At 50.1% G+C, this 23,950-nt stretch overlaps 1 protein-coding gene across 2 annotated transcripts in view; it reads left to right on the forward strand.

The window, feature by feature from the left end:
- Positions 1 to 2,104: 2,104 nt before the first annotated feature.
- LOC138566375 (procollagen C-endopeptidase enhancer 1-like) overlaps positions 2,105 to 23,950 on the forward strand; it is a 315,017-nt gene continuing 293,171 nt past the window's right edge. The window contains exon 1 of one of the 2 annotated variants that reach the window (XM_069643547.1): positions 2,105 to 2,283. In XM_069643547.1, coding sequence (XP_069499648.1) covers positions 2,192 to 2,283 — 92 coding nt within the window. In that variant the 5' untranslated portion in view covers positions 2,105 to 2,191. The remainder of the gene's footprint in view (positions 2,284 to 23,950) is intronic. The other variant, XM_069643557.1, reaches the window with a different exon arrangement.

Here is a 23,950-nt window from a genome sequence, read left to right on the forward strand (position 1 = left end):
GGTCAGGGATGAGGTGTTTTGAGAGAGCGTTGTGCAGGTCAGGGATGAGGTGCTTTGAGAGAGCAGTGTGTAGGTCAGCAATTAGGCGATGTGAGAGAGCTGTGTGCATGTCAAGGATGAGGTGCTTTGAGAGAGCTGTGTGAAGGTCAGGGTTGAGGTGCTTTGAGAGAGTGGTGTGCAGGTTAGGGGTGAGGTGTTTTGAGAGAGCGTTGTGCAGGTCGGGGATGAAGTGCTTTGAAAGAGCAGTGTGTAGGTCAGGAATTAGGCGATTTGAGAGAGCTGTATGCAGTTCAGGGATGAGGTGCTTTGAGAGAGCTGTGTGCAGGTCAGGGCTGAGGTGCTTTGAGAGAGCGGTGTGCAGGTCAGGAACGAGGTGCTTTGAGAGAACTGTGTGCAGGTCAAGGGTGAGGTGCTTTGAGAGAGTGGTGTGCAGGTCAGGGATGAGGTGCTTTAAGAGAGCTGTGTGCAGGTCAGGGATGAGGTACTTTGCGAGAGCGGTGTGCAGGTCAGGGGTGAGGTGTTTTGAGAGAGCGGTGTGCAGGTTGGAATGAGGAGCTTTGGTAGAGCTGTGTGCAGGTCAGGGATGAGGTGCTTTGAGAGAGCTTTGAGCAGGTCAGGGGTGAGGTGCTTTGAGAGAGCTGTGTGCAGGTCAGGGGTGAGGTGCTTTGGGAGAGCAGTGTGCAGGTCAGGGATGAGGTGCTTTGAGACAGCGGTGTGCAGGTTGGAATGAGGAGCTTTGGTAGAGCTGTGTGCAGGTCAGGGATGAGGTGCTTTGAGAGAGATGTGTGCAGGTCAGGGAGGATGTGCTGTGAGAGAGCGTTGCGCAGGTCAGGGATGAGGTGCTTTAAGAGCCCTGTGTGCAGGTCAGGGATGAGGTGCTTTGAGAGATCGGTGTGCAGGTCAGGAATGAGGAGCTTCGGTAGAGCTGTGTGCAGGTCAGGGATGAGGTGCTTAAGAGGGCTGTGTGCAGGTCAGGGATGATGTCCTTTGAGAGCGTGGTGTGCAGGTCAGGGATGATGTGCTTTGAGGGAGGTGTGTGCAGGTCAGGGATGAGGTGCTTTGAGAGAACTGTGTGCAGGTCATGAATGAGGTACTTTGAGACAGTGGTGTGCAGATCAGGGATGTGGTACTTTGAGAGAATGGTGTGCAGGTCAGGAACGAGGTGCTTTGAGAGAACGGTGTGCAGGACAGGGGTGAGGTGCTTTGGGAAAGCGGTGTGCAGGTCAGCAATTAGGCGATTTGAGAGAGCTGTGTGCAGGTCAGGGATGAGGTGCTTTGAGAGAGCTGTGTGCAGGTCAGGGTTGAGGTGCTTTGAGAGAGTGGTGTGCAGGTCAGGAATGAGGAGCTTTGGTAGACTGTGCGCAGGTCAGGGATGGGGTGCTTTGAGAGAGCTGTGTGCAGGTCAGGGATGAGGTGCTTTGAGAGAGCTGTGTGCAGGTCAGCGATGAGGTGCTTTGAGAGAGCGTTGTGCAGGTCAGGGATGAGGTGCTTTGAGCGAGCGGTGTGCAGGTTAGGGACGAGGTGCTTTGACGGAGCTGTTTGCAGGTCAGGGGTGAGGTGCTTCGAGAGAGGTGTTGACACCGGGGGCTGGGTCGAGGGGCACCTATAGAATGTCAGGTCATTTGTACCGCCGCGCAGACGGGGCGAGGGTCCCAATGTGGAACTCAAGGGGTGCTTACGGGCAAGGGCAGGGGGTCCGTGCCCTAGAGGGAGGCAGGCCATAACTGGTATATCCTAGAAGAGCTGTGGTGGAGCGGTGGTCGAGGCCTTACTACTGCACGCAGGCCAGTCTGCAACCCCCCCCCCTTCCCGGCCCCCAATAAAGAAAGCCATAGCTGTACCCCTCACCCATCACCCAAGGAACCCCCTGTATTGGGCCAGGCATCCCCACGGGGACATCATAGAGTCCCCTTTCAGGCAGCGTTTAATGAACACATGCCCTGGACCCCCCCCTCCAGCGCCCAGCACAGCCGCCCATTCATCCTCGGGACAGCAAGGCGACATGTTTTTATTTACTTTTTGTTTAATAGTTTGGCATTCCTCCGCTCCCCCCCCCTCCCCCTCGACCACGCTGATGCACAAGTCGGCATCTGTTAGACATTAGCCGAATGACGGGGGAGAGGGCCGGGCTTCTGGGAGACGGGCGGCATCTCTCGCAGCACACTCTGAAGCCGTCCTCGAAGCAAGCACCATGTGGCGTCTGCTCGTCCTCTCGGCGCTACTCCTCGGCTGGAGCCTGGACGCCAGCCGGGCACAGGAGCAGCCCCAGAGCAACAACACGAGGTAAGGAGGGGCGAGCCTGCGGGTCGGGTCCAGACAGTCCTCAAGGGTCTCCCCTCGTCCAGTTTCCCTGGCAAACGTGAAGAATGTTTAGTAGGGACGTGTTGATGGCCTGATGTTGGACTCCATTCAAATGTATTAGGATCCGACAACATTGAAGTCGGTGGGGCCTTGGGCGAGACTCCATTCAAATCTACAGGGCCATTGAGACGTGCCTGGAGAGTGTGCGCTCTGAGGTGGGAGACGCAGTTGAGGTTCTATAAAGACAGTGAAACCAAGTGGAACAGGAGTGTGACTCCATTAAAGTCTACAAGGTACGCGGATCCGATCATGAGTGTGACTCCATTAAAGTCTATAGGGTCGGGGGTCTGACCAGGAGTGAGACTAGATTACAGTCTATAGGGTTAGTGGAACTGGCCAGGAGTGAGACTTGATTAAAGTCTATAGGGCCAGTGAGTGGATTTCAACCAGGAGCGAGGCTCCATTAAAGTCTATAGGGTAAGTCGATCTGATCAGGCATAAACCCCGCTAAAGTCTATATGGCTAGATAATCTGATATGGGGTGAGACTCCATTGAGGTACATGGAGTCAGTGGATCCGACCAGTAGCGTGACTCCATTAAAGTATATAGGGTTAGAGGATCTTAACAGGAGTGATGCTGCATTAAAGTATATAGGGTCCGTGGACCAGGCCATGAGAATCCATTAAAGTTTGATCTGGAGAGAGACTCCATTAAAGTCTATGGGGCCATTGGCAATGACCAGGGCGAGACGCCATTGACGCCATTGAAGTCGGCCATCGCACTCGCGGCGATGTCTCTTCCCTATAAACGAGGCGCTGGGTAGGATTGCAAGGGCAGCGCCGCCTAGAAGCGGGGCGTTCTCTTGCTGTGCCGTGTGGGGTGTCTGGAAGGACTGTGGCAGCCGCCCCGTTATTATGGACCTGTCAGAGCTGGTCTTTACGGTGCCTTTATGGGTACACGGAGGGATATTTGCAGGCGGTCCCACCCTAGGCAGAGACTATTGTTTGTGGTGCATGTCTGCTGCTTAGACGGAGACGTATACTTGGAGGGGTACGGTGCCGTGTGTCTGTAACGACGGTCTATTCCGATGGGCGGTGGCGGGTTAGTAAGGCGCGTTGGGGAGGGGGCTACCCCAGGCTCGGGAAGCCTTTTTGAAGACTGCCAGGTCTGAACCCTGGCTAGCCCCAGCCCACTTAAAGCCTTGGCTAAGACTCAAGGATCTCCGGCTTGGACGGGTCTTTTGTGTGCATTACGTTTCCCTTTGGGATGTATCGTGTAACAGGTTCTGGGTGGGACATGGCATAAGGGCGCAGTGTCGGAGGCTACAATATGCCCAGCATGGCGTCTCACCCGCAGATGGCGACCTGTGAGTTGCCTCCCATGACAGGTGCAGTGTGACGTGTCCTCTAGAAAAGGCGATGGGTGAGATGTGTCCTATGCAAGGGTCTGCGTGAGATGTCTTACATAAAAAGGTGTACGGTGATATGCCCCCTATAAAAGGGGTGGTGAGGGAGAACTCGTGCAGAAGGCGCCGCGAGATGTCTCATATCCAAGGTGTAGCACGAGCTCTCCCACATACGCTGGTGTATGACATGTAAGCCCCGTTGACGCCGAGGGCTTCTGGGAAAGGTTCCTCGTGAGATACGTCACATAACCCAGTACTGCAAAATGGCACCGATTACATGCGATGCGCGAGATGTCCTCATGTAACCGGTGTGCGGTTGTGATGTGTTAAATGACTCACTTGAAATGAGCTGTGTGCTTTTTTCACATTCCATGAGCAGCGTGAGATGTCGCGCATCCAAGGGACACTATGAGAGGTCTGCATTCAAAGGTCCTGGGTGGCTCGCCTCGTGTAACACGTGCACCTATACAAGGAGGTGGGCGTGGCGTAAAGTGGGTGCGTGCGAGAAGTCCTCTATAAAAGGGGCCTCTCGCGCGAAAGGCCTCATTTGCAAAATCGCGGGTGTGAGATGTCAGTGACATTGGGAATGTCTAGCACAAGGTATTGTGCGAGACGACGCGCACACAGTGTGCATTGCGGGATGTCTCCGATGAAGCGTGATATGTCTCCTTTTAAAAGTGCTGTCTGAGATGGCTCCTATGGAAGAGTTGTGTGAGATGGCTCCTATGGAAGAGTTGTGTGAGATGGCTCCCATGGAAGAGTTGTGTGAGATGACTCGTGTGAAAGTGCTGTGTGAGATGGCTCCTATGGAAGTGTTGTGTGAGATGGCTCCTATGGAAGAGTTGTGTGAGATGGCTCCATTGGAAGAGTTGTGTGAGATGACTCGTGTGAAAGTGCTGTGTGAGATGGCTCCTATGGAAGTGTTGTGTGAGATGGCTCCTATGGAAGAGTTGTGTGAGATGGCTCCTATGGAAGAGTTGTGTGAGATGGCTCCTATGGAAGTGTTGTGTGAGATGGCTCCTATGGAAGAGTTGTGTGAGATGGCTCCCATGGAAGAGTTGTGTGAGATGACTCGTGTGAAAGTGCTGTGTGAGATGGCTCCTATGGAAGTGTTGTGTGAGATGGCTCCTATGGAAGAGTTGTGTGAGATGGCTCCTATGGAAGAGTTGTGTGAGATGGCTCCTATGGAAGAGTTGTGTAAGATGGTGCATATGGAAGAGTTTTGTGAGATGGCTCCTATGGAAGTGCTGTGTGAGATGACTCGTGTGAAAGTGGTGTGTGAGATGGCTCCTGTGGAAGTGCTGTGTGAGATGACTCGTGTGAAAGTGCTGTGTGAGATGGCTCCTATGGAAGTGTTGTGTGAGATGGCTCCTATGGAAGAGTTGTGTGAGATGGCTCCCATGGAAGAGTTGTGTGAGATGACTCGTGTGAAAGTGCTGTGTGAGATGGCTCCTATGGAAGTGTTGTGTGAGATGGCTCCTATGGAAGAGTTGTGTGAGATGGCTCCTATGGAAGAGTTGTGTAAGATGGTGCATATGGAAGAGTTTTGTGAGATGGCTCCTATGGAAGTGCTGTGTGAGATGGCTCCTATGGAAGTGTTGTGTGAGATGGCTCGTATGGAAGTGTTGTGTGAGATGGCTCTTATGGAAGTGTTCTGTGAGATGGCTCCTATGGAAGTGTGTGAGATGGCTCCTATGGAAGTGTTGTGTGAGATGGCTCCTCTGGAAGTGTGTGAGATGGCTCGTGTGAAAGTGTTGTGTGAGATGGCTCCTATGGAAGTGCTGTGTGAGATGACTCGTGTGAAAGTGCTGTGTGAGATGGCTCCTATGGAAGTGTTGTGTGAGATGGCTCCTATGGAAGAGTTGTGTGAGATGGCTCCTATGGAAGTGCTGTGTGAGATGACTCGTGTGAAAGTGCTGTGTGAGATGGCTCCTATGGAAGTGTTGTGTGAGATGGCTCGTTGTGAGATGGCTCGTATGGAAGTGTTGTGTGAGATGGCTCCCATGGAAGAGTTGTGTGAGATGGCTCCTCTGGAAGTGTGTGAGATGGCTCGTGTGAAAGTGTTGTGTGAGATGGCTCATATGGAAGTGCTGTGTGAGATGACTCGTGTGAAAGTGCTGTGTGAGATGGCTCCTATGGAAGTGTTGTGTGAGATGGCTCCCATGGAAGAGTTGTGTGAGATGGCTCCTATGGAAGTGTTGTGTGAGATGGCTCCTATGGAAGTGTTCTGTGAGATGGCTCCTATGGAAGTGTTGTGTGAGATGGCTCATATGGAATTGTTGTCTGAGATGGCTCCTATGGAAGTGTTCTGTGAGATGGCTCCTATGGAAGTGTGTGAGATGGCTCCTATGGAAGTGTTGTGTGAGATGGCTCCTATGGAAGTGTTGTGTGAGATGGCTCGTATGGAAGTTCTGTGTGAGATAGCTCCTATGGAAGTGTTGTGTGAGATGGCTCCTATGGAATTGTTGTGTGAGATGGCTCCTATGGAAGTGCTGTGTGAGATGGCTCCTATGGAAGTGCTGTGTGAGATGGCTACTGTGGAAGTGTTTTGTGAGATGGCTCATGTGAAAGTGCTGTGTGAGATGGCTCCTATGGAAGTGCTGTGTGAGATGGCTCCTATGGAAGTGTTGTGTGAGATGGCTTCTATGGAAGTGCTGTGTGAGATGGCCCCTATGGAAGTGTTGTGTGAGATAGCTCGTATGGAAGTGCTGTGTGAGATGACTCGTGTGAAAGTGCTGTGTGAGATGGCTCCTATGAAAGTGTTGTGTGAGATGGCTCCTATGGAAGTGTTGTGTGAGATGGCTCGTGTGAAAGTGCTATATGAGATGGCTCCTATGGAAGAGTTGTGTGAGATGGCTCCTATGGAAGTGTTGTGTGAGATGGCTTGTATGGAAGTGTTGTGTGAGATGGCTCCTATGGAAGTGTTCTGTGAGATGGCTCCTATGGAAGTGTGTGAGATGGCTCCTATGGAAGTGCTGTGTGAGATGGCTCCTATGGAAGTGCTGTGTGAGATGGCTCGTATGGAAGTGCTGTGTGAGATGGCTCGTATGGAAGTGCTGTGTGAGATGGCTCCTATGGAAGTGTTGTGTGAGATGGCTCCTATGGAATTGTTGTGTGAGATGGCTCGTATGGAAGTGCTGTGTGAGATGGCTCCTATGGAAGTGCTGTGTGAGATAGCTACTGTGGACGTGTTGTGTGAGATGGCTCGTGTGAAATTGCTGTGTGTGATGGCTCCTATGGAAGTGCTGTGTGAGATGGCTCCTATGGAAGTGTTGTGTGAGATGGCTCGTATGAAAGTGCTGTGTGAGATGGCTCCAATGGAAGTGTTGTGTGAGATGGCTCCTATGGAAGCGTTGTGTGAGATGGCTCGTGTGAAAGTGCTATGTGAGATGGCTCCTATGGAAGAGTTGTGTGAGATGGCTCCTATGGAAGTGTTGTGTGAGATGGCTCGTATGGAAGTGCTGTGTGAGATGGCTCCTATGGAAGTGCTGTGTGAGATGGCTCCTATGGAAGTGTTGTGTGAGATGGCTCGTGTGAAAGTGTTGTGTGAGATGGCTCCTGTGGAAGTGCTGTGTAAGATGGCTCCTATGGAAGTGCTGTGTGGGATGGCTCGTGTGAAAGAGTTGTGTGACATGGCTCATATGGAAGAGTTTTGTGAGATGGCTCCTATGGAAGTGCTGTGTGAGATGGCTCCTATGGAAGTGTTGTGTGAGATGGCTCGTATGGAAGTGTTGTGTGAGATGGCTCCTATGGAAGTGTTCTGTGAGATGGCTCCTATGGAAGTGTGTGAGATGGCTCCTATGGAAGTGTTGTGTGAGATGGCTCCTCTGGAAGTGTTGTGTGAGATGGCTCCTATGGAAGTGTTGTGTGAGATGGCTCATATGGAATTGTTGTCTGAGATGGCTCCTATGGAAGTGTTCTGTGAGATGGCTCCTATGGAAGTGTGTGAGATGGCTCCTATGGAAGTGTTGTGTGAGATGGCTCCTATGGAAGTGTTGTGTGAGATGGCTCGTATGGAAGTTCTGTGTGAGATAGCTCCTATGGAAGTGTTGTGTGAGATGGCTCCTATGGAATTGTTGTGTGAGATGGCTCCTATGGAAGTGCTGTGTGAGATGGCTCCTATGGAAGTGCTGTGTGAGATGGCTACTGTGGAAGTGTTTTGTGAGATGGCTCATGTGAAAGTGCTGTGTGAGATGGCTCCTATGGAAGTGTTGTGTGAGATGGCTCCTATGGAAGTGCTGTGTGAGATGGCCCCTATGGAAGTGTTGTGTGAGATAGCTCGTGTGGAAGTGCTGTGTGAGATGACTCGTGTGAAAGTGCTGTGTGAGATGGCTCCTATGGAAGTGTTGTGTGAGATGGCTCCTATGGAAGAGTTGTGTGAGATGGCTCCTATGGAAGTGTTGTGTGAGATGGCTCCTATGGAAGAGTTGTGTGAGATGGCTCCTATGGAAGTGTTGTGTGAGATGGCTCCTATGGAAGTGTTCTGTGAGATGGCTCCTATGGAAGTGTTGTGTGAGATGGCTTGTATGGAAGTGTTCTGTGAGATGGCTCCTATGGAAGTGTTCTGTGAGATGGCTCCTATGGAAGTGTGTGAGATGGCTCCTATGGAAGTGCTGTGTGAGATGGCTCGTATGGAAGTGCTGTGTGAGATGGCTCGTATGGAAGTGCTGTGTGAGATGGCTCCTATGGAAGTGTTGTGTGAGATGGCTCCTATGGAATTGTTGTGTGAGATGGCTCCTATGGAAGTGCTGTGTGAGATGGCTCCTATGGAAGTGCTGTGTGAGATGGCTACTGTGGAAGTGTTGTGTGAGATGGATCGTATGGAAGTGCTGTGTGGGATGGCTCCTATGGAAGTGCTGTGTGAGATGGCCCCTATGGAAGTATTGTGTGAGATGGCTCCTATGGAAGTGTTGTGTGAGATAGCTCATATGGAAGTGTTGTGTGAGATGGCTCGTATGGAAGTGCTATGTGAGATGGCTCCTATGGAAGAGTTGTGTGAGATAGCTCCTATGGAAGTGTTGTGTGAGATGGCTCGTATGGAAGTGCTGTGTGAGATGGCTCCTATGGAAGTGCTGTGTGAGATGGCTCCTATGGAAGTGTTGTGTGAGATGGCTCCTATGGAAGTGTTGTGTGAGATGGCTCGTGTGAAAGTGCTATGTGAGATGGCTCCTATGGAAGAGTTGTGTGAGATGGCTCCTATGGAAGTGTTGTGTGAGATGGCTCGTATGGAAGTGCTGTGTGAGATGGCTCCTATGGAAGTGCTGTGTGAGATGGCTCCTACGGAAGTGTTGTGTGAGATGGCTCGTGTGAAAGTGTTGTGTGAGATGGCTCCTATGGAAGTGCTGTGTAAGATGGCTCCTATGGAAGTGCTGTGTGGGATGGCTCGTGTGAAAGAGTTGTGTGACATGGCTCGTATGGAAGTGCTGTGTGAGATGGCTCCTATGGAAGTGTTGTGTGGGATGCCTCCTATGGAAGTGTTGTGTGAGATGGCTCGTATGGAAGTGCTGTGTGAGATGGCTCCTATGGAAGTGCTGTGTGAGATGGCTCCTATGGAAGTGTTGTGTGAAATGGCTCGTGTGAAAGAGTTGTGTGAGATGGCTCCTATGGAAGAGTTGTGTGAGATGGCTCCTATGGAAGTGCTGTGTTAGATGGCTCCTATGGAAGTGTTGTGTGAGATGGCTCGTATGGAAGTGCTGTGTGAGATGGCTCGTATGGAAGTGCTGTGTGAGATGGCTCCTATGGAAGTGCTGTGTGAGATGGCTCCTATGGAAGTGTTGTGTGAGGTGGCTCATGTGAAAGTGTTGTGTGAGAAGGCTCCTATGGAAGTGCTGTGTAAGATGGCTCGTATGGAAGTGCTGTGTGAGATGGCTCGTATGGAAGTGCTGTGTGAGATGGCTCCTATGGAAGTGCTGTGTGAGATGGCTCCTATGGAAGTGTTGTGTGAGGTGGCTCATGTGAAAGTGTTGTGTGAGATGGATCCTATGGAAGTGCTGTGTAAGATGGCTCCTATGGAAGTGCTGTGTGGGATGGCTCGTGCGAAAGAGTTTTGTGAGATGGCTCCTATGGAAGAGTTGTGTGAGATGGCTCCTATGGAAGTGTTGTGTGAGATGGCTCCTATGGAAGTGCTGTGTAACATGGCTCCTATGGAAGAGTTGTGTGAGATGGCTCCTATGGAAGTGCTGTGTAAGATGGCTCCTATGGAAGTGCTGTGTGGGATGGCTCGTGTGAAAGAGTTGTGTGACATGGCTCGTGTGAAAGAGTTGTGTGAGATGGCTCCTATGGAAGTGTTCTGTGAGATGGCTCCTATGGAAGTGTGTGAGATGGTTCCTATGGAAGTGTTGTGTGAGATGGCTCCTATGGAAGTGTTGTGTGAGATGGCTCGTATGGAAGTTCTGTGTGAGATAGCTCCTATGGAAGTGCTGTGTGAGATGGCTCCTATGGAATTGTTGTGTGAGATGGCTCCTATGGAAGTGCTGTGTGAGATGGCTCCTATGGAAGTGTTGTGTGAGATGGCTCCTATGGAATTGTTGTGTGAGATGGCTCGTATGGAAGTGCTGTGTGAGATGGCTCCTATGGAAGTGCTGTGTGAGATGGCTACTGTGGAAGTGTTGTGTGAGATGGCTCGTGTGAAAGTGCTGTGTGTGATGGCTCCTATGGAAGTGCTGTGTGAGATGGCTCCTATGGAAGTGTTGTGTGGTATGGCTCCTATGGAAGTGCTGTGTGAGATGGCCCCTATGGAAGTATTGTGTGAGATGGCTCCTATGGAAGTGTTGTGTGAAATGGCTCGTGTGAAAGAGTTGTGTGAGATGGCTCCTATGGAAGAGTTGTGTGAGATGGCTCCTATGGAAGTGCTGTGTTAGATGGCTCGTATGGAAGTTCTGTGTGAGATAGCTCCTATGGAAGTGTTGTGTGAGATGGCTCCTATGGAATTGTTGTGTGAGATGGCTCCTATGGAAGTGCTGTGTGAGATGGCTCCTATGGAAGTGCTGTGTGAGATGGCTACTGTGGAATTGTTTTGTGAGATGGCTCATGTGAAAGTGCTGTGTGAGATGGCTCCTATGGAAGTGCTGTGTGAGATGGCTCCTATGGAAGTGTTGTGTGAGATGGCTCCTATGGAAGTGCTGTGTGAGATGGCCCCTATGGAAGTGCTGTGTGAGATAGCTCGTATGGAAGTGCTATGTGAGATGACTCGTGTGAAAGTGCTGTGTGAGATGGCTCCTATGGAAGTGTTGTGTGAGATGGCTCCTATGGAAGAGTTGTGTGAGATGGCTCCTATGGAAGTGTTGCGTGAGATGGCTCCTATGGAAGTGTTCTGTGAGATGGCTCCTATGGAAGTGTTGTGTGAGATGGCTTGTATGGAAGTGTTCTGTGAGATGGCTCCTATGGAAGTGTTGTGTGAGATGGCTCCTATGGAATTGTTGTGTGAGATGGCTCGTATGGAAGTGCTGTGTGAGATGGCTCCTATGGAAGTGCTGTGTGAGATGGCTACTGTGGAAGTGTTGTGTGAGATGGCTCGTGTGAAAGTGCTGTGTGTGATGGCTCCTATGGAAGTGCTGTGTGAGATGGCTCCTATGGAAGTGTTGTGTGGGATGGCTCCTATGGAAGTGCTGTGTGAGATGGCCCCTATGGAATTATTGTGTGAGATGGCTCCTATGGAAGTGTTGTGTGAAATGGCTTGTGTGAAAGAGTTGTGTGAGATGGCTCCTATGGAAGAGTTGTGTGAGATGGCTCCTATGGAAGTGCTGTGTTAGATGGCTCGTATGGAAGTTCTGTGTGAGATAGCTCCTATGGAAGTGTTGTGTGAGATGGCTCCTATGGAATTGTTGTGTGAGATGGCTCCTATGGAAGTGCTGTGTGAGATGGCTCCTATGGAAGTGCTGTGTGAGATGGCTACTGTGGAAGTGTTTTGTGAGATGGCTCATGTGAAAGTGCTGTGTGAGATGGCTCCTATGGAAGTGCTGTGTGAGATGGCTCCTATGGAAGTGTTGTGTGAGATGGCTCCTATGGAAGTGCTGTGTGAGATGGCCCCTATGGAAGTGCTGTGTGAGATAGCTCGTATGGAAGTGCTATGTGAGATGACTCGTGTGAAAGTGCTGTGTGAGATGGCTCCTATGGAAGTGTTGTGTGAGATGGCTCCTATGGAAGAGTTGTGTGAGATGGCTCCTATGGAAGTGTTGCGTGAGATGGCTCCTATGGAAGTGTTCTGTGAGATGGCTCCTATGGAAGTGTTGTGTGAGATGGCTTGTATGGAAGTGTTCTGTGAGATGGCTCCTATGGAAGTGTTCTGTGAGATGGCTCCTATGGAAGTGTGTGAGATGGCTCCTATGGAAGTGCTGTGTGAGATGGCTCGTATGGAAGTGCTGTGTGAGATGGCTCGTATGGAAGTGCTGTGTGAGATGGCTCCTATGGAAGTGTTGTGTGAGATGGCTCCTATGGAATTGTTGTGTGAGATGGCTCGTATGGAAGTGCTGTGTGAGATGGCTCCTATGGAAGTGCTGTGTGAGATGGCTACTGTGGAAGTGTTGTGTGAGATGGATCGTATGGAAGTGCTGTGTGGGATGGCTCCTATGGAAGTGCTGTGTGAGATGGCCCCTATGGAAGTATTGCGTGAGATGGCTCCTATGGAAGTGTTGTGTGAGATAGCTCGTATGGAAGTGTTGTGTGAGATGGCTCGTATGGAAGTGCTATGTGAGATGGCTCCTATGGAAGAGTTGTGTGAGATGGCTCCTATGGAAGTGTTGTGTGAGATGGCTCGTATGGAAGTGCTGTGTGAGATGGCTCCTATGGAAGTGATGTGTGAGATGGCTCCTATGGAAGTGCTGTGTGGGATGGCTCCTATGGAAGTGTTGTGTGAGATGGCTTGTGTGAAAGTGCTATGTGAGATGGCTCCTATGGAAGAGTTGTGTGAGATGGCTCCTATGGAAGTGTTGTGTGAGATGGCTCGTATCGAAGTGCTGTGTGAGATGGCTCCTATGGAAGTGCTGTGTGAGATGGCTCCTACGGAAGTGTTGTGTGAGATGGCTCGTGTGAAAGTGTTGTGTGAGATGGCTCCTATGGAAGTGCTGTGTAAGATGGCTCCTATGGAAGTGCTGTGTGGGATGGCTCGTGTGAAAGAGTTGTGTGACATGGCTCGTATGGAAGTGCTGTGTGAGATGGCTCCTATGGAAGTGTTGTGTGGGATGCCTCCTATGGAAGTGTTGTGTGAGATGGCTCGTATGGAAGTGCTGTGTGAGATGGCTCCTATGGAAGTGCTGTGTGAGATGGCTCCTATGGAAGTGTTGTGTGAAATGGCTCGTGTGAAAGAGTTGTGTGAGATGGCTCCTATGGAAGAGTTGTGTGAGATGGCTCCTATGGAAGTGCTGTGTTAGATGGCTCCTATGGAAGTGTTGTGTGAGATGGCTCGTATGGAAGTGCTGTGTGAGATGGCTCGTATGGAAGTGCTGTGTGAGATGGCTCCTATGGAAGTGCTGTGTGAGATGGCTCCTATGGAAGTGTTGTGTGAGGTGGCTCATGTGAAAGTGTTGTGTGAGAAGGCTCCTATGGAAGTGCTGTGTAAGATGGCTCGTATGGAAGTGCTGTGTGAGATGGCTCGTATGGAAGTGCTGTGTGAGATGGCTCCTATGGAAGAGTTGTGTGAGATGGCTCCTATGGAAGTGCTGTGTTAGATGGCTCCTATGGAAGTGTTGTGTGAGATGGCTCGTATGGAAGTGCTGTGTAAGATGGCTCCTATGGAAGTGCTGTGTGGGATGGCTCGTGCGAAAGAGTTTTGTGAGATGGCTCCTATGGAAGAGTTGTGTGAGATGGCTCCTATGGAAGTGTTGTGTGAGATGGCTCCTATGGAAGTGCTGTGTAACATGGCTCCTATGGAAGAGTTGTGTGAGATGGCTCCTATGGAAGTGCTGTGTAAGATGGCTCCTATGGAAGTGCTGTGTGGGATGGCTCGTATGGAAGTGCTGTGTGAGATGGCTCCTATGGAAGTGTTGTGTGGGATGGCTCCTATGGAAGTGTTGTGTGAGATGGCTCGTATGGAAGTGCTGTGTGAGATGGCTCCTATGGAAGTGTTGTGTGAAATGGCTTGTGTGAAAGAGTTGTGTGAGATGGCTCCTATGGAAGTGCTGTGTTAGATGGCTCCTATGGAAGTGTTGTGTGAGATGGCTTGTATGGAAGTGCTGTGTGAGATGGCTCGTATGGAAGTGCTGTGTGAGATGGCTCCTATGGAAGTGTTCTGTGAGATGGCTCCTATGGAAGTGTTGTGTGAGATGGCTTGTATGGAAGTGTTCTGTGAGATGGCTCCTATGGAAGTGTTCTGTGAGATGGCTCCTATGGAAGTGTGTGAGATGGCTCCTATGGAAGTGCTGTGTGAGATGGCTCGTATGGAAGTGCTGTGTGAGATGGCTCGTATGGAAGTGCTGTGTGAGATGGCTCCTATGGAAGTGTTGTGTGAGATGGCTCCTATGGAATTGTTGTGTGAGATGGCTCGTATGGAAGTGCTGTGTGAGATGGCTCCTATGGAAGTGCTGTGTGAGATGGCTACTGTGGAAGTGTTGTGTGAGATGGCTCGTATGGAAGTGCTGTGTGGGATGGCTCCTATGCAAGTGCTGTGTGAGATGGCCCCTATGGAAGTATTGTGTGAGATGGCTCCTATGGAAGTGTTGTGTGAGATAGCTCGTATGGAAGTGTTGTGTGAGATGGCTCGTATGGAAGTGCTATGTGAGATGGCTCCTATGGAAGAGTTGTGTGAGATGGCTCCTATGGAAGTGTTGTGTGAGATGGCTGGTATGGAAGTGCTGTGTGAGATGGCTCCTATGGAAGTGCTGTGTGAGATGGCTCCTATGGAAGTGTTGTGTGAGATGGCTCGTGTGAAAGTGCTATGTGAGATGGCTCCTATGGAAGAGTTGTGTGAGATGGCTCCTATGGAAGTGTTGTGTGAGATGGCTCGTATGGAAGTGCTGTGTGAGATGGCTCCTATGGAAGTGCTGTGTGAGATGGCTCCTACGAAAGTGTTGTGTGAGATGGCTCGTGTCAAAGTGTTGTGTGAGATGGCTCCTATGGAAGTGCTGTGTAAGATGGCTCCTATGGAAGTGCTGTGTGGGATGGCTCGTGTGAAAGAGTTGTGTGACATGGCTCGTATGGAAGTGCTGTGTGAGATGGCTCCTATGGAAGTGTTGTGTGGGATGGCTCCTATGGAAGTGTTGTGTGAGATGGCTCGTATGGAAGTGCTGTGTGAGATGGCTCCTATGGAAGTGCTGTGTGAGATGGCTCCTATGGAAGTGTTGTGTGAAATGGCTCGTGTGAAAGAGTTGTGTGAGATGGCTCCTATGGAAGAGTTGTGTGAGATGGCTCCTATGGAAGTGCTGTGTTAGATGGCTCCTATGGAAGTGTTGTGTGAGATGGCTCGTATGGAAGTGCTGTGTGAGATGGCTCCTATGGAAGTGCTGTGTGGGATGGCTCGTGCGAAAGAGTTGTGTGAGATGGCTCCTATGGAAGAGTTGTGTGAGATGGCTCCTATGGAAGTGTTGTGTGAGATGGCTCCTATGGAAGTGCTGTGTAACATGGCTCCTATGGAAGAGTTGTGTGAGATGGCTCCTATGGAAGTGCTGTGTAAGATGGCTCCTATGGAAGTGCTGTGTGGGATGGCTCGTGTGAAAGAGTTGTGTGACATGGCTCGTATGGAAGTGCTGTGTGAGATGGCTCCTATGGAAGTGTTGTGTGGGATGGCTCCTATGGAAGTGTTGTGTGAGATGGCTCGTATGGAAGTGCTGTGTGAGATGGCTCCTATGGAAGTGTTGTGTGAAATGGCTCGTGTGAAAGAGTTGTGTGAGATGGCTCCTATGGAAGTGCTGTGTTAGATGGCTCCTATGGAAGTGTTGTGTGAGATGGCTTGTATGGAAGTGCTGTGTGAGATGGCTCGTATGGAAGTGCTGTGTGAGATGGCTCCTATGGAAGTGTTCTGTGAGATGGCTCCTATGGAAGTGTTGTGTGAGATGGCTTGTATGGAAGTGTTCTGTGAGATGGCTCGTGCGAAAGAGTTGTGTGAGATGGCTCCTATGGAAGAGTTGTGTGAGATGGCTCCTATGGAAGTGTTGTGTGAGATGGCTTCTATGGAAGTGCTGTGTAACATGGCTCCTATGGAAGAGTTGTGTGAGATGGCTCCTATGGAAGTGCTGTGTAAGATGGCTCCTATGGAAGTGCTGTGTGGGATGGCTCGTGTGAAAGAGTTGTGTGACATGGCTCGTATGGAAGTGCTGTGTGAGATGGCTCCTATGGAAGTGTTGTGTGGGATGGCTCCTATGGAAGTGTTGTGTGAGATGGCTCGTATGGAAGTGCTGTGTGAGATGGCTCCTATGGAAGTGTTGTGTGAAATGGCTCGTGTGAAAGAGTTGTGTGAGATGGCTCCTATGGAAGTGCTGTGTTAGATGGCTCCTATGGAAGTGTTTTGTGAGATGGCTTATATGGAAGTGCTGTGTGAGATGGCTCGTATGGAAGTGCTGTGTGAGATGGCTCCTATGGAAGTGTTCTGTGAGATGGCTCCTATGGAAGTGTTGTGTGAGATGGCTTGTATGGAAGTGTTCTGTGAGATGGCTCCTATGGAAGTGTTCTGTGAGATGGCTCCTATGGAAGTGTGTGAGATGGCGCCTATGGAAGTGCTGTGTGAGATGGCTCGTATGGAAGTGCTGTGTGAGATGGCTCCTATGGAAGTGTTGTGTGAGATGGCTCCTATGGAATTGTGTGAGATGGCTCCTATGGAATTGTTGTGTGAGATGGCTCGTATGGAAGTGCTGTGTGAGATGGCTCCTATGGAAGTGCTGTGTGAGATGGCTACTGTGGAAGTGTTGTGTGAGATGGCTCGTATGGAAGTGCTGTGTGGTATGGCTCCTATGGAAGTGCTGTGTGAGATGGCCCCTATGGAAGTATTGTGTGAGATGGCTCCTATGGAAGTGTTGTGTGAGATAGCTCGTATGGAAATGTTGTGTGAGATGGCTCGTATGGAAGTGCTATGTGAGATGGCTCCTATGGAAGAGTTGTGTGAGATGGCTCCTATGGAAGTGTTGTTTGAGATGGCTCGTATGGAAGTGCTGTGTGAGATGGCTCCTATGGAAGTGTTGTGTGAGATGGCTCCTATGGAAGTGTTGTGTGAGATGGCTCGTGTGAAAGTGCTATGTGAGATGGCTCCTATGGAAGAGTTGTGTGAGATGGCTCCTATGGAAGTGTTGTGTGAGATGGCTCGTATGGAAGTGCTGTGTGAGATGGCTCCTATGGAAGTGCTGTGTGAGATGGCTCCTACGGAAGTGTTGTGTGAGATGGCTCGTGTGAAAGTGTTGTGTGAGATGGCTCCTATGGAAGTGCTGTGTAAGATGGCTCCTATGGAAGTGCTGTGTGGGATGGCTCGTGTGAAAGAGTTGTGTGACATGGCTCGTATGGAAGTGCTGTGTGAGATGGCTCCTATGGAAGTGTTGTGTGGGATGGCTCCTATGGAAGTGTTGTGTGAGATGGCTCGTATGGAAGTGCTGTGTGAGATGGCTCCTATGGAAGTGCTGTGTGAGATGGCTCCTATGGAAGTGTTGTGTGAAATGGCTCGTGTGAAAGAGTTGTGTGAGATGGCTCCTATGGAAGAGTTGTGTGAGATGGCTCCTATGGAAGTGCTGTGTTAGATGGCTCCTATGGAAGTGTTGTGTGAGATGGCTCGTATGGAAGTGCTGTGTGAGATGGCTCCTATGGAAGTGCTGTGTGAGATGGCTCCTATGGAAGTGTTGTGTGAGGTGGCTCATGTGAAAGTGTTGTGTGAGATGGATCCTATGGAAGTGCTGTGTAAGATGGCTCCTATGGAAGTGCTGTGTGGGATGGCTCGTGCGAAAGAGTTGTGTGAGATGGCTCCTATGGAAGAGTTGTGTGAGATGGCTCCTATGGAAGTGTTGTGTGAGATGGCTCCTATGGAAGTGCTGTGTAACATGGCTCCTATGGAAGAGTTGTGTGAGATGGCTCCTATGGAAGTGCTGTGTAAGATGGCTCCTATGGAAGTGCTGTGTGGGATGGCTCGTGTGAAAGAGTTGTGTGACATGGCTCGTATGGAAGTGCTGTGTGAGATGGTTCCTATGGAAGTGTTGTGTGGGATGGCTCCTATGGAAGTGTTGTGTGAGATGGCTCGTATGGAAGTGCTGTGTGAGATGGCTCCTATGGAAGTGTTGTGTGAAATGGCTCGTGTGAAAGAGTTGTGTGAGATGGCTCCTATGGAAGTGCTGTGTTAGATGGCTCCTATGGAAGTGTTGTGTGAGATGGCTTGTATGGAAGTGCTGTGTGAGATGGCTCGTATGGAAGTGCTGTGTGAGATGGCTCCTATGGAAGTGCTGTGTGAGATGGCTCCTATGGAAGTGTTGTGTGAGGTGGCTCATGTGAAAGTGTTGTGTGAGAAGGCTCCTATGGAAGTGCTGTGTAAGATGGCTCCTATGGAAGTGCTGTGTGGGATGGCTCGTGCGAAAGAGTTGTGTGAGATGGCTCCTATGGAAGAGTTGTGTGAGATGGCTCCTATGGAAGTGTTGTGTGAGATGGCTCCTATGGAAGTGCTGTGTAACATGGCTCCTATGGAAGAGTTGTGTGAGATTGCTCCTATGGAAGAGTTGTGTGAGATGGCTTGTGTGAAAGTGTTGTGTGAGATGGCTCATATGGAAGTGCTGTGTGAGATGGCTCGTGTGAAAGTGTTGTGTGAGATGGCTCCTATGGAAGTGTTGTGTGAGATGGCTCCTATGGAAGTGCTTATAAAAGGTGGCTCCTATGGAAGTGCTGTGTGGGATGGCTCGTGTGAAAGAGTTGTGTGAGATGGCTCCTATGGAAGAGTTGTGTGAGATGGCTCCTATGGAAGTGCTGTGTAAGATGGCTCCTATGGAAGTGTTGTGTTAGATGGCTCCTATGGAAGTGTTGTGTGGGATAGTTTGTCGTATTATAGTTGATCGGTGCGAAGCAAGACGTCTCAGGCGGCGCCTATACACGGGGGGTGTAAGATGCCTACAGGAGGAGGGGCTGTGTGACGTTTCTCATATGAATGGCAAGTGTGGCCTGCTTCCGATACACAGTTACACTGTGCGGTCAGATTGCAGGCACTACATAGTGAGTGAGATGTCCCGTGTGAAAGGTCCTGTCAACAACATTTCAGAGTGTGGTGTGTAGGCCCGCTGGGAGATCATTTCATGCCCTCATTGGCCTTCCAGATACCCCAGTGCCAGCCTGACGGCCCTACACCCATGCCCTCTTCCCAGAACCAATCACCCTCTTCCTTGGACAACTGGCTCTGACACAGACACACACACACAGGCACTGGCCAAGCCAAGCGTTGTGGCTTTTCTGTGGGCATTTGCCTGGCACTGCCATAACTGTACTACCAGGACAAAATATGGCAGCAGCCAGAATATGGTGTGAGTACATGTGCTTGTCATTCTAGTGCCTGGCCAGTGACTATCAAATAAAAAAAAGGTTGGCCTTGCCACTGCTGTTTTTAAGCAAGGAACAGATGCATGGAAGCACATACTGCTTTTAAAGCAAGTGTCTGCAAGCATACTTGTTTAATATTTGTGTTACACCAATAGCATATGTATAGCTGTAGTTAAGGCCTTAACGTCCAGAAGGTCACTTAGAAATAACATGGACAGCCCCTACATGGCACAGAGCTTGATGTTACTGCTTAATAGAGCTAGCTCATACATAACCAAGGAGGCTATGTTTGGGCGTGGGGAAGGTAGTAAGTGGAAAGGGCCACTGTGATTAGCATAGCTATGGCCAGTCAATGGGGGGGGGGGTAACTAGGCAATATCTACAAGCAATATGTCCCTCCTGATATCTCAGCTGCCCCTTATCTGTATTGCAATGCAATCGTTTTGGCACGTGGGCTGTCCTGAAGCGCCACCTAGTAGCCAAAGGTAATAAAGAGTAAAGATGGGCTCAGGTTAGGTCTGTTGGATTAGAGAGGTTAGGTAAATAGCTCCACGGGATGGTCTAGTCCAAAAACGGGTCAGTATTTGCACATCCAACCCTTCTCTTTCTTTGCAACTGAATACTAAGGTACACTCTTAGTTATTACTCCCGCGGACCACTATATCTGCACCCTAGCAGATGCCACAACGTTTGGCTCTTGGCTGATTCTCTGGAGGAAGGCAGGGAACTGGCACCTTATCAGTCTTTGGCAGGTAGGTTGAGACCTGAAGAGTAGTCTGGCAGTGCCAGAGCCAGAGGAATACTGCCTGAGTACTGGGCCAATACCTGGGCATTGCCAGAGAAAGAATCACTGAGTACTGGAGAGTACATGGGCAATGCCAGAGCCAGAGGAATAATCCCTGAGTACTGGAGAACACCTGGGCAGTGCCAGAGCCAGAGAAAGAAACACTGAGTACTGAAGATTACCTGGGCAGTGTCAGAGCTAGAGGAAGAATCACTGAGTACTGGAGAATACCTGGGTGGTGCTAGAGTCACAGAAAGAAGCACGGAGTCCTGATGAGCACATGTGCAGTGTCAGAGAAAGAATCAATGAGTAGTGGAGAATAACTGGGCAGTGCCAAAGCCAGAAGAATAATCCCTGAGTACTGAAGAACACATGTGCAGTGCCAGAGCCAGAGAAAGAATCAATGAGTAGTGGAGAATACCCGGGCAGTGCCAGAGCCAGAGCCAGAGAAAGAATCAATGAGTAGTGGAGAATACCTGGGCAGTGCCAGAGCCAGAGAAAGAAGCACAGAGTACTTGAGAATACCTGGCCAGTGGCAGAGCCAGAGAAAGAATCAATGAGTAGTGGAGAATACCTGGGCAGTGCCAGAACCAGAGAAAGAATCAATGAGTAGTGCAGAATAACTGGGCAGTGCCAAAGCCAGAAGAATAATCCCTGAGTACTGAAGAACACATGTGCAGTGCCAGAGCCAAAGAAAGAATCAATGAGTAGTGGAGAATACCCGGGCAGTGCCAGAGAAAGAATCAATGAGTAGTGGAGAATACCTGGGCAGTGCCAGAGCCAGAGAAAGAAGCACAGAGTACTTGAGAATACCTGGCCAGTGGCAGAGCCAGAGAAAGAAGCATTGAGTAGTGGAGAACACATGGGCAGTGGCAGAGCCAGAGAAAGAAGCACAGAGTACTGTGAGAATACCTGGCCAGTGGCAGAGCCAGAGAAAGAAGCACAGAGTACTTGAGAATACCTGGCCAGTGGCAGGGTCAGTGAAAGAAGCACACAGTACTTGAGAATACCTGGCCAGTGGCAGAGCCAGAGAAAGAAGCACTGAGTAGTGAAGAACACATGTGCAGTGCCAGAGCCAGAGAAAGAATCAATGAGTAGTGGAGAATACCCGGGCAGTGCCTGAGCCAGAGAAAGAAGCACAGAGTACTTGAGAATACCTGGCCAGTGGCAGAGCCAGAGAAAGAAGCACAGAGTACTTGAGAATACCTGGCCAGTGGCAGAGCCAGAGAAAGAAGCACAGAGTACTTGAGAATACCTGGGCAGTGCCAGAGCCAGAGAAAGAATCAATGAGTAGTGGAGAATACCCGGGCAGTGCCAGAGCCAGAGAAAGAAGCACTGAGTAGTGGAGAATAACTGGGCAGTGCCAGTGCCAGAGGAAGAATCCCTGAGTACTGAAGATTACCTGGGCAGTGTCAGAGCTAGAGCAAGAATCACTGAGTACTGGAGAATACCTGGGTGGTGCTAGAGCCACAGAAAGAAGCACGGAGTACTGAAGAGCACATGTGCAGTGCCAGAGAAAGAATCAATGAGTAGTAGAGAATAACTGGGCAGTGCCAAAGCCGGAAGAATAATCCCTGAGTACTGAAGAACACATGTGCAGTGCCAGAGCCAGAGAAATAATCAATGAGTAGTGGAGCATACCCGGGCAGTGCCAGAACCAGAGAAAGAATCAATGAGTAGTGCAGAATAACTGGGCAGTGCCAAAGCCAGAAGAATAATCCCTGAGTACTGAAGAACACATGTGCAGTGCCAGAGCCAGAGAAAGAATCAATGAGTAGTGATGAATACCCGGGCAATGCCAGAGCCAGAGAAAGAATCAATGAGTGGTGGAGAATACCTGGGCAGTACCAGAGCCAGAGAAAGAAGCACAGAGTACTTGAGAATACCTGGCCAGTGGCAGAGCCAGAGAAAGAAGCATTGAGTAGTGGAGAACACATGGGGAGTGGCAGAGCTAGAGAAAGAAGCACAGAGTACTTGAGAATACTTAGCCAGAGAAATAAGCACTGAGTAGTGGAGAACGCATGGGTAGTGGCAGAGCCAGAGAAAGAAGCACAGAGTATTTGATAATATCTGGCCAGTGGCAGAGCCAGAGAAAGAAGCATGGAGTACTTGAGAATACCTGGCCAGTGGCAGAGCCAGTGAAAGAAGCACAGAGTACTTGAGAATACCTGGCCAGTGGCAGAGCCAGAGAAAGAAGCACTGAGTAGTGAAGGACACATGTGCAGTGCCAGAGCCAGTGAAAGAAGCACAAAGTACTTGAGAATACCTGGCCAGTGGCAGAGCCAGAGAAAGAAGCACTGAGTAGTGAAGGACACATGTGCAGTGCCAGAGCCAGAGAAAGAATCAATGAGTAGTGGAGAATACCCGGGCAGAGCCAGAGAAAGAAGCACAGAGTACTTGAGTATACCTGGCCAGTGGCACAGCCAGAGAAAGAAGCATTGAGTAGTGGAGAACACATGGGGAGTGGCAGAGCTAGAGAAAGAAGCACAGAGTACTTGAGAATACTTAGCCAGAGAAATAAGCACTGAGTAGTGGAGAACGCATGGGTAGTGGCAGAGCCAGAGAAAGAAGCACAGAGTATTTGATAATATCTGGCCAGTGGCAGAGCCAGAGAAAGAAGCACAGAGTGCTTGAGAATACTTGGCCAGTGGCAGAGCCAGAGAAAGAAGCACAGAGTAGTGGAGAATACCTGGGCACTGCCAGAGCCAGAGAAAGAAGCACTGAGTAGTGGAGAATAACTGGGCAGTGCCAGAACCAGAGGAAGAAGCACAGAGTACTTGAGAATACCTGGCCAGTGGCAGAGCCAGAGAAAGAAGCATTGAGTAGTGGAGAACACATGGCCAGTGGCAGAGCCAGAGAAAGAAGCACGGAGTACTTGAGAATACCTGGCCAGTGGCAGAGCCAGTGAAAGAAGCACAGAGTACTTGAGAATTCCTGGCCAGTGGCAGAGCCAGAGAAAGAAGACCTGAGTAGTGAAGAACACATGTGCAGTGCCAGAGCCAGAGAAAGAATCAATGAGTAGTGGAGAATACCCGGGCAGTGCCAGAGCCAGAGAAAGAAGCACAGAGTACTTGAGAATACCTGGCCAGTGGCAGAGCCAGAGAAAGAAGCACGGAGTAGTGGAGAATACCTGGCCAGTGCCAGAGCCAGAGAAAGAAGCACTGAGTAGTGGAGAATAACTGGGCAGTGCCAGAGCCAGAGGAAGAATCCCTGAGTATTTGAGAATACCGGGGCAATTCCAGAGCAAGCGTAGAATCACTGAGTGCTGGAGAGTACCTGGTTGGTGCTAGAGCCAGAGAAAGAAGCACTGGGTACTGAAGAGCACCTGTGCAGTGCCAGAGCCAGAGAAATAATTATTGCGTACTGGTGAATACCTGGGCAGTGCCAGAGCTAGAGTAACAATCACTGAGTACTGGAGAATACCTAGGCAGTGCCAGAGCTAGAGGAATAATCCCTAAGTACTGAAGAATACTCTGGCAGTTCCAGAGCTAGAGAAAAAATCGCATAGTACTGGAGAACTCCTGGGCAGTGCCAGAGTCAGAGAAAGAATCACTGAGTACTGGAGAATAACTGGGCAGTGCCAGAGCCAGAGAAAAATCACTGAGTACTGAAGAATACCTGGCCAGAGCCATGGAAAGAATCACTGAGTACTGGAAAATACCTGGGCAGTGCCAGAGCCAGAGAGAGAATCGTTGAGTATTGAAGAACACATGGGCAGTGCCAGATCCAGAGACAGAATCACTGAGTACTGAAGAATACCTGGGCAGTGCCAGAGAAAGAATCACTGAGTACTGAAGAATACCCAGGGAATTCCAGATCCAGAGGAATAATCACTGAGTACTGAAGAATACCTGGGCAGTGCCAGAGGAAGAATCACTGAGTACTGAAGAACACATGGGCAGTGCCAGAGGCAGAGAAAGAATCTCACTGAGTGCTGGAGAGTACCTAGGCAGTGCCAGAACCAGAGGAAGAATCCCTGAGTACTGGGGAATTCCTGGGCAGTGCCAGAGCCAGAGCAAGAATCCCTGACTACTGA

This window comes from Ambystoma mexicanum, chromosome 1p, assembly GCF_040938575.1.
Source record: "Ambystoma mexicanum isolate Mex_15411 chromosome 1p, UKY_AmexF1_1, whole genome shotgun sequence".
NCBI classification, from domain to species: domain Eukaryota; kingdom Metazoa; phylum Chordata; class Amphibia; order Caudata; family Ambystomatidae; genus Ambystoma; species Ambystoma mexicanum.